This window comes from Sphaeroforma arctica (genome assembly GCF_001186125.1).
Source record: "Sphaeroforma arctica JP610 unplaced genomic scaffold supercont1.413, whole genome shotgun sequence".
Taxonomy (NCBI): Eukaryota; class Ichthyosporea; order Ichthyophonida; genus Sphaeroforma; species Sphaeroforma arctica.
Window position 1 is genome coordinate 23686 of NW_014040145.1, and position 10714 is coordinate 34399.

Sequence of the window (10714 nt, forward strand, 5' to 3'; positions counted from 1 at the left end):
GAAGCATCCGGGTGGATGCGTGGAGGACTGGAGGACTGGGTCTGGAGGACTGGGTCTAGAGGACTGGGTCGACCAGATAGACCAACTTTTTACTGTCGATTCCGCCAATATATTTGAAAATCTTTTCATGATGAAAAAAATCCTTCGCCGGAGAGGATTCGGGAAAGTATCAACTCCCAATAGAATTCTGATAAGCCATACGCGTGGTTACTTTAAACTCAATCTCTACAGAAATACAACCTATCAGAACAATCTGCTTTTCACCACTCGTCATAGATTCAAAACGCCCCGGGAACACGGCCCACGCCCCACATACAGCAGTGCACGTGCCGCAATTGTCTTTTGAGAAACCAGTATTTACCGCTTCGCGGTAGTATGTAGGTAAATATTACTGTAAGAGGTACTCCGTCACTCCGAGACAGACCTAAAACGTTATGCTATTCGCTTGTTCAAAGTTCACCTTTCCTACAGTTATATATATATATTTTTTAAAAACAAATGTTTTTTGTATTTAGAAACATATGTTTTGGCCTATAATTTCAGTGCAATTTCGATCTGGATATGCACCTATATCTGGCTTTTGGGCTGCATACTTACGTTGCGGGCGAATATTACTATATTGTGTCATTAGCAGAATATTCAGATCAGATCATTTTTTTAAAACCCAGACAATCACTCGTGAAGGATTCGGGACCCAGGGTCCCAGGCCCCAGGGCCAGGAGCCAGGCCGCCAGGGCCAGTAGTATATAAATATACACTTTTTAACAAATAAAATCTTGTATATAATAGCCTCCAAACTTTTGTCAATTTTCATTATTTCATAATGCTATTTTTTGAAAAGCAAAAGAATATACTCCGAGAGAGAGCAAGAGGTGAGAGTTCGCCTCCGAGATAAATATATTTTCTTTTCTGAGTTTTCTCTAAACATCCAGACTCCAGACTCCTGACTCCACTGCTCCAGTGTCCAGCGCGAGAGGATGGGCCGAGGCCCGTGGGGAGTGGACGACTGGCCATGGCCCGTGGGCCGTGGGGTGAGGGCCTGAGGGGTCCCGGGTCAGACAGAACCTGTTTTTCAATATCTATTTATTTTTTAAACAAAACAGAACTCGGAAAGATCATCGAATTCCAGAATCCGGACCTGAGGTCTCAAAATGGCTAAATACTAGCGGAAAACAAAATGTGCCACGTACTAAATAACTAGATTGAAGTTGTAAATATTTCAGGTTGCTTTTACTTTTTTAACTTTTTATCCAGCCAAATACTATACAATCTAAAAGCGGGTTCTGGTGTCAGACTGTCAGTGACTGATTTTTTTAGTCTGTCAGCACTCAGCAGCAGGACTTGAGGAGGAGAGCGTCATCGAATCGAGCGACTTATGATTATTTCCGGAGGGGAAAACTTGAAAAGTGTGTATTCTTATAAGCGAAAAAGGTCTCAAAGTAGGGCCTTTAGATTTTAGAAGGCGTATGCTTTTAAGATGTGGCACGACTCATAGCCCCTAAATCACAAATGTTCTCGGGACGCTATACCCAATTCAGCTTTTATATGTGTTAATCGACACCAATTGTAGAATCGCGTTGCACACTTGCACTGCTGTCAATTAATAAGAATAAACCTATAGCTTCGCTATTTTCAGTGTGTACTAACTGTGAATCTTGAAAAGTGAAAACCAAAGTGTATTCGTATGTACTTATTGTACATATATCCACACATCTGTATTGATTGTACATATATCTGTATATATGTACTTATTGTATATATATCTGTATATATCTACTTATTGTACATATATCTGTATATATGTACTTATTGCAAATATAACTGTATATATATACTTATTGTACTTATATCTGTATATATCTACTAATTGTACATATACCTGTATATATCTACATATTCTACATATATCTGTATATATCTACTTATTGTACATATATCTGTATATATCTACATATTATACATAAATCTGTATATATCTACTTAATTTACATGGATCTTTATGTATGTATATATCTGTATATATCTACGTATGTCTGTATGTATATATCTGTATTTATGTACATATATATGTATATTTCTACATAAGTCTATATAAGTGTATATATGTACAAATATTTGTATATATCTGTATTTAGGTACATATATGTGTATTTATGCACATATGGATGAATATGTGTGTATTTATGTACATCTAGACGAATATATGTGTGTATATGTGCATATCCATGTATATATGCATATATAAGTACATATATACGAATATAAGTGCATAAACATGCACATGTATATATGTGTACACATATACCTATATTATATATAAATTCATACATACTTATTTATATATAAATATATATGTATGTATGTGTGTGTGTATGTGTATAGGTGTGTGTACATTTATGTATGTATAATTCTATGTACATATATATATATATATAATTATATATAAATAAAATAGTACTTTTAAATTTATTTGTATATATATATGTATACATACATACATTTGAATATATGAATTTATGTATATACATACAATGTATATGTATATATATATATATATACATATATATGTATTTATTTGTATACATAGATATGTAAATATATATATATATATTTGTGTGTGTGTGTGTATATATATATATATATGTGTGTGTGTGTGTGTATAATATATATATGTGTGTGTGTGTGTGTGCGAGTAAATATATATTATATATTATCGTATACATATTCCATATACATACGTGTTTGAATTTATATTTATATTTATTATTATATATATATATATATATATTCATCTTCATATTCATATTCATATTCATATTTATATATATACATATTCAGAATAGCTAAATTGTTGATACCAATGCATTACGCCACTAAGTACTGTACAGGTGACGGGAGAATGATCCTCAAATAATTTAGGGCAAATATAGATGTAACTTGCAGACGAGCTTAACTTCGGCCTAATGTAAGTTAGGTATGACCTATCCGGTATCAACTGCATCAAGAGCTCAGATATCACTTCTTCTCTATCAACAATATAAATATCACAGATATTACTGCTTCTGCTATTAACGGTAGAGATGATTCAAATATAACTTCTTCGCTGTCAGCTGTATAAATTAGTCAGGTATCATTCTTCTCTATCAACTGTATAAACGGCTCAAGTATCACTTCTTTGCTATCCACCGTAAGAATATGTCAGACATCACTTCTTCGTTATTCGCTATCTAATATATAGATATAGATAGATATGCATATGATATATATCTATATTTATCTATATATATACATACATACATATGCATAAATGCATGTATATTTATATATAAATATATTGATATATAGATATAGATATATATCAGGTATTATATATTCGATGTTACAGGATAAATAACCCAATTTATGTACGAGTGTCTGTGAGTGAGTGAGCACGTATGTGCGTGAGTGGGTATATACGAATGTGTGTACAATGATTGAGCGAGTGTACGTTAGCAATAGTATGTATATGTGCGTATGTGTTGAGTGAATGTTTGTGAGTACGTGTGTGTGAGTGTGCGTGGGTGTATGGATATGCGCTATGAGATTTTGTGTGTGGGTGTTTGAGGAGTGTGTGAGTGAGCAAGTGTGAATGGGTGTTTGCGTGAGTGATGTGTGGGTTAGAGTGTGTGTGTGATTGAGCGTGTGTGAGATTGTGTGTGTAAACGCTGGTGATATGTAGGGCGTGTACCTTCTGTGCTCTCTTGGGTGTGTGGGCACTGTGGGGTGCTGTGCGAGACATTTTGGCCTGAAAATGAACAAATCGATTGCCCCCACGGCTTCGAGTTTTCAGTCTCCGTGGCGTCCCAGCCGTGATTTGTTTAGGGCCACACCCTTATTTTCAGGCATCGACGATCGAGAGTTAAATATAAATCACGGCTGGGAAACGGGGACTGAAAGCGTAAAATCATAGGGACCGTTTTGAACTGGATGGGGGTCTACAAATGGGTCAAATAGCGTCACTGACGTTTTTTGGCGACTGAGTAGTACATAAAAGAAAGAGTTTTAGGCAAATGTCTGATTTGTGATCTATCCAGAACAGAACTAGACCTTGGGCGTTTGGAGGGTTATGTTAAGAGCGAATGCTAACTGGAACGATACTGATACAGACTTGGGCGGTACGTCAGGCATTGTAGAATCATCAATGGGAAGACATAAACGTAAGCGATTTACCCCTAATCTTAGCGTTTCTGTGCTTGACTCTAGTCAGGCTTGCAGAACTAACACCAACAATGTAGGTATATCCGAGTTAAGCAGAGATAATATTCAAGACGTACACGAGATCAGCAACAATGTAGTACCTGAAATGGCCCCCGGCGATACAAACACTGTAGCTCAATTGGAAGAGCATGTCGACACACAGACAACCAACATCATGAGCTCTAGGGTGCAGCTTAAAAGCGACCGGCAGCACTTTTCAAACGCATGTGACATCCCAGTAGTCGAAACTCTGAAAGGCCCCCCACCAGTGTGGCCGAGTCCGCAGACCAGAAAGCATACGACACAGACACAACTAGACCAAGGCAAGATTAAAAAAAGTATAACACCCACTGGCACGCGTCTATTCTTCGGAGCTGATACCAGTTCCCGCGACGATTGCACCTCGTGTGGAAGTCGTGAACCACCACATACCGACGTGCACGGTACATACTGCTCCGGGTGTGGTCATAGTCAGACTGCAGCAGCCAGCGGACCTTTAGTGCACTCGTACGATGAAGTATCGAGTGGATGGGGCCATCACGCCTTTCATACGGATAAGCGCATGGTATACGGGCATGTGGCCTGGAAGCAGAGGTGTGAACTTGATGAGTCGCGCTTTATCACGGCGATTATGAGCTTGCTAGCTTGTACTAAAGAGAGTGGTAGGAAGACTAATATTGAGAGGGCTGTTGATTTTCTGGCGTATGTCAGAAGGCTGCAGCAGAGTGCCGCAGTAGCTTTTAAAGCGCACACGAACAGTACTAATTCACCTGCAATGGAATTGGAAGGGCAAGGAGTGGAGTCCAACGTAGATAATAGTGTAAATATGCAGAGGGGAGTTCGTTTCAAAAAAAGACTACATGTGGACAGGAGAAAGGAATTCGTGACGGCGTGTGTGTACATCTCTCTGTTGAACGATCAGAAGCCGGTGACTATGCAGATGATTACTATCGCCTCGGGTCTACCTCTGCACAAAGTTGGAGCCGCATATAAACGGGTGTTACAGTTATTCAAATCAACATCGTCTACACGTCCAGGCGCAGGAACCCCTACACTCCACTTGAAGGCTGGGGAACGAAGTTCTGGCCGAGATAGCTCGGGAGGTAACGAGACGCAACGTGATGAAACTGTAAGATCTGATCACAGTGAGATGTCTGAAGCTATCGGCGTATCGCAGACTAGCGATAGTTCAGTCCACGAGCAGATTGCGATAGTGGGTTCGGGCGGTGTTGGGATGTGTGTTCAGAAAGCTCCCATCGAAAGCCTTGTGGAGGGTCGTATAAGTGAGCTCCATCGTAATCAGGTATTTTACAAATTAAGATTTGAAGGAGGTGACCGAATTGACGAGGAAGCGTACACGCATGCGGAAAAAGTATCCGCACTTTTCCGTAAGATTGAGCATAGCGCGAAAATGTTTATCGCATTAGCAAGAGTTAGTGGTGTGAGTGAAAGAAGGCGTGTCAATAGTGTGCTTACCGTTGCTCTTGCAATGGCGGTGTACGCGGAAGTACAACGACAAGAGATCTGTTCGACAGGCAGCAAGTACAGAAGCCTAGATATGGATACGACCGCTTTTCTTGGTGGTTATACGAGTTCTGAGGTTGATCAGCGTGCATGCGGGAATTTGTCAAAGCTTACCTATTACCAGGTGCTCGAGCTTGTGAGTGCGGGATCAGATGAAATGGTGGCTTCTAGGAAAAGCATGGACCAACGGGCACTCAAAATCACATCTCGAGAAATGCACGGCGTTTTACTAAAGTTCAACAACGAGACGGCCGTAGCAGAATCCGTATCAGGTGATGTCGATTGTGGCAAGAAAACTGCAAGCGCGTGCACGCCGGGCGGGAATAGTATCGCAGAAGAAATAGGGGAGGCAATGGATAAGAACAAACACGCATGTGCAGGTACAAGTGTAGCTAAGAGTGCGACTGATCTTTTGAGAACCACCATGGGTGTATCGCATAAAGAAGCGACACCAGCTTTGAAGAAAAGTAGGACGGGAAACGCAGCAACCTTTGGGCGGCCACGTGCACTGACCAGCGCCGAAGTGAGGAAGAAAGCAGCTATGCTTACGGAACGATATCTACGCTATATGCTGGACCGGTAACACTTGACCCCGTCATCGTGTTTCGTACCACTGTGCCCATTTAGTAGTGGTGGAGACCTCGAAAGGTTTACATTTGTACTTTGCCTCGGTGTAGCCCGGGGCCATGCAGGTGATGTGCTTGTCCAGATGTTGAAGTTCCACACGAATCACTGGTATAAGCTGCTTGGGTGTATTCTGTACGGGGTATCGTACCAAGAAAAAAGTTAAGCGAGTATTATATGCTCGCCATTACATATAGTAGTCTTATTGAATCAGGCCTTATAAAAGAAGTCCTATGGTTTGAGAGTGTTGAATCAACAATTATATTTTTTTAATCCATACCATCTTTCCTCATCGATCTCAGAGTTTGGGTACTATAGAAGTTGTTCTGCGTGAACCACTCCGATCTATATTTTAAATATATGAACATTTGAGTGTGAGCGAATATTAAAGTTTATGCTGAGTGAAACCGTTTTTGCGCGCGTTTACAAAACCGTTTTCTCATTCGCTGAATGGAAAGCAAGAGCAATATGTTAAAGAAGAGGGACCCTGTATCTCGTTGCTATAGACCGGTATGGCTAAGTCGTGAGCTGGAGTTCTAGACACCCTGCCAGCTGCTGACACTCGCAATACCTAGGGTTAAGCTGCAGTTAAAGCGATAGCTCAATTGAGTATATTCGATGTAGGTCCTTTCCATAGATTCGAGCAGCAGTTGAGGACTAGCAACGATCTAGTTCACACTCAAATATGCATTTCTTACCTATACATAGAATGTGTCTGTGTGTTTGTTTGTCTTTATATATGTGTGTGTGCGTGACTGTGTGTGTGTACGTATTCATATAGATAGATGTACATGTTATGATATATCTCTATAAATTTCATTTCGGTGTGATTTTGTGTTATACCTAAGTTTGTTCGTTGCTGAGTCGTTGTACTTTTCTGCTACTGTTTGATCTCAAGAGGCATTCAGTTTTCGAATTGACCTAATCGATCGGATATATCTCGTCAGGACTATTGCACTGAATTAAAATATCGCTCTCGCAGAAAAACCGACTTATCACCACGAGGATTAGTATAGCTCCTTTGGATCGTATATCAAGATGTTGCACGACCAATATACTCACAATAGCCAATCATTGTATACAGTATAGCGAATCTCTCCTGTTTTTTGGTATGTATAGTAGTCCGATATGGATCACCTCACAGCTTGACCCGAACCCGACGGAATTAGGCCCGTATAACCTGCTCATGACATAAGTTACCACGCATACCCATTGCCGTCAGCATTGTTCCAGCATAGACTGAGAGTTCCGATCTCTATAGACACTCGTATTGACACCTAGCGTAAAGAAAACCAATAAAGTACTGAATAAAACCTCCGCTTACCGATTATTAGGTAGCCGACATTACCTTCGGGAGTCTTGTGTGTCCAGACTATTGTGTAAGCTCTGCACGCGACCTTTTATATACACTTTCCGCACACACCTTTGAATACTCACCCGCACTTACAAAGTTGGTGGATGCTGCCAAAGATGTGACCGATTTAGTATTGTCGTGATCGACCCACCTATCTAAGTAGAACGTGACATTTACCTCTGATTTGGATCATAATGTCTTAAAGTACTCGACGCTGTAGTTACGTCGTATCAGTTCCTCAAAACGCTCTGGGTACTCTGTGTAGTACATGCTCGAATATTCCGTCAAAATGGCCTTTGTTCCTGTTTCCAATGTTTCGCACAGGTACATCGTTACATCATGGTCTGTACTTCGATGTACACACTCTCCCGACTCGCATGCCGTAGCCTGAGAAACGTTCGGACATTGAGAATTGTTGTGGGGAGCTCCGCAATTTTCGGAATATACTTCCTCGTCATCTTCCCCACCTTCAAATTTCTTGATGTCGTAGTTGTCATACAGTTCAAACACTTTCCACGGGACGTTGTCTTTTAGCTTCTTGAAACATCCCAAGTCAATAACTGCTTCATCAGGGTAGCAGTCTGGGTACCAAAAAAAAAATCCACAAACACCAGGACATACTTGGAAAGGCTATACGGGTCGTGTACTTCATACTCGGAGGTTTTCAGATAATAGCGCATTTATTTTTAAAACAGTCAATACTCGTTGGGAGTGAGGTCTTTGTAGTGTGCAATTGAGAACGCAAAGCAGTCGGCATTCTCGCATGCTTCAGCTCAAGCACTTGCGTAGCCTTCAATGTCTGACTCGTGCTTCTCATTGAGCTCTGTAACGGTTACTTGTTCTTCAACTCCAGGATACATATCCGTAAACGGGAAAAGGTTTAATGCAAAACGCCCCTCGATTTCTTCGAATGCTGTGTTTAGGTATATATTTAGCATAATGTCTCCCGGGGGAAAGGGTCTGACCGCTTCTCTAACGTGCTTATACGGCGACGCAAGCACAGCTACAAAGCAATATAGAAACGACGATGTTGATGATGTTGATGTTGGTGTTGATGACATTGATGTTAGTGTTGGTGTTGATGTTGACGTTGACGGTAACGCTGTTTGATGTACCTTACACTCACCAAGTGGCAGTGGGAAAAATAGCGCTTAGCGAAATATATGTTATCAAATCTCAAACGATCGAACCACGTAGAAGGCGGTGTGAAGAATTAAGCAACAGTCATATCACGTCATATTGAAAGTGGAGCGTTGTCCCTCGGATCGATAGAGTAATTAAATTGTAATTGATAGCCAAATTGTAAAAGTCAGCACACAAGAATACAATGTCTACGTTCAGTTTAATAGTTGTGCCTCCGATATTTCTAGCTGAATGATCGGGGTACTTCTTTATTCATATATTATGTGTATGTGTGTAGATATACCACTATCTCTAGCTTTCGGCTGCTGCACTGTCATTTCCTGCCTTCTCATTGTCTCCTCGTGTCTCGTCTTTCATGATGTCTGGATACCTTCTTCCACAGGTCTTAGGTGAAGCCAACTATCCAGGGTCTCTGTTCTACTGTCCTACACCTACCTCTACTGAGGTAGTATGATCCTCAAATGGTTATAGCATACTGTACGTCTACCCAAAATTTATGCTCAACATAGCTGTCAATCACTCTCCTTACGACTCAAATACAATCCTATATGCTGTCAATATCTGTGTTGATCTCTTGTAGCTCGGTGGGCCTACACTCGTTGGTATCACAATCAATTCGCTACAATCAAGAATATTGAACTCGGTGCTTACCTCTACTGTGTCGCGGGTATGGTGTCCTCCTTGTGCTCGGGCTCACGCTTCGCTATAGTACGTGCAAAGCTCTCCTTTGCTGACTCCCCACGCTGCTCCTCCTCGTCCTCCACTCTGTCTTCAGAATTGACGATGTCAGCCGCCAAAGCCATGGACCTAGCCCGGTTGACCACTGTCATAAATGGAACAGTCGACCCCATTAAGTTGCGCACTCCATATGGCTGCGACTGTAATCCCAAACGCTGCCAGAACGATCGTGACATATACTGCATGGCTCGATACAATCACTAGCAATAGACTCACCAGTGTACAGCCCCATGAAGGCGGGCTTTAAAAGTCGACCATGCTTTCAAAGAAAGTATCGTGTTCTGGTGGCGCCACAATTGGTGCGTCACCGAGCACAGCCCAATACCGTGGGAACCAAGTCGTGCCCGACCACATCGACACTGCCATGACTGCCTTGGCATTGGCGGATAAAATTATTTACAGGCCCGGTCAACGTTCCTTAGCTCTAGCCACTCATCCGCTGGAATTTACGCACCTCCGTTACCTGAACGACACCAGCCACAAAAATAGGGCCCGCTCAGGCATCCTCATCCTCAGACCACATGTCCTCTTCAGGCAAAGGTAACTCCTTCACTAGGGTATACCTTCTCCAGTGACTCTACGCAGAGGTGCGTCCACTGTATCTGGTCATAGGCGTGACGGACAGTCGCCTAATACGTTGAAAAGGTCCGGGTAATATTCTACCACGGCGTCAATATAAATGACGATCTCCAGCGCTCGCCACCTAAACCCTGGCTCACCCTCCAATAGGTTCTCCTTCGGCTTGTGGTCACTGTGGATATGAGAAGGAAACTACACCCGCATGACCATGAAGGACAATTTATTTAACAACCAACGGTGGCCACCAGCTCAAGATTAGTAACATGGCAGATAAAGACCGTAGACGGGCGCTTGGATTAGAAGAACCCAACAAAGAATATGCAATTTCAACCATATGTAGAAATACGGCCTCCGGTCAGTCTAAAATATCAAGATCAATTGAGATAATACATTGGTTTTTATTTGTATTTTAAATAATTTAATACAAGCACTTTTTCCAATATTTCCAAAGTGTTCTAAATGCACTTTGATGGCTCCAATAGCCTGGGTATTTGGTATGACTCATCTACTTGGATC

At 41.5% G+C, this 10714-nt stretch overlaps 4 protein-coding genes across 4 annotated transcripts; 2 read left to right on the forward strand and 2 right to left on the reverse strand.

The window, feature by feature from the left end:
* Positions 1–3057: 3057 nt before the first annotated feature.
* Positions 3058–6786, forward strand: SARC_06018 (hypothetical protein). The gene has a single exon (XM_014300091.1). It carries the CDS (start codon positions 4106–4108, stop codon positions 6341–6343), a length of 2238 nt encoding a protein of 745 aa, XP_014155566.1. The 5' UTR covers positions 3058–4105; the 3' UTR covers positions 6344–6786.
* A 1141-nt stretch (positions 6787–7927) lies between these two features.
* SARC_06019 (hypothetical protein) lies at positions 7928–8390 on the reverse strand (the record flags this gene model as incomplete). The annotated part of the gene is made up of 2 exons (XM_014300092.1): positions 7928–8319; positions 8360–8390. 2 exons carry the CDS (start codon positions 8388–8390, stop codon positions 7928–7930), a joined length of 423 nt encoding a protein of 140 aa, XP_014155567.1.
* A 1144-nt stretch (positions 8391–9534) lies between these two features.
* On the reverse strand, positions 9535–9804 carry SARC_06020 (hypothetical protein; the record flags this gene model as incomplete). Its single annotated transcript, XM_014300093.1, has 1 exon — positions 9535–9804. The coding sequence occupies one exon, from the start codon at positions 9802–9804 to the stop codon at positions 9535–9537; it is 270 nt and encodes an 89-aa protein (XP_014155568.1).
* Positions 9805–9875: 71 nt separating this feature from the next.
* Positions 9876–10274, forward strand: SARC_06021 (hypothetical protein; the record flags this gene model as incomplete). Its single annotated transcript, XM_014300094.1, has 2 exons — positions 9876–10159; positions 10205–10274. 2 exons carry the CDS (start codon positions 9876–9878, stop codon positions 10272–10274), a joined length of 354 nt encoding a protein of 117 aa, XP_014155569.1.
* Positions 10275–10714: the final 440 nt, after the last annotated feature.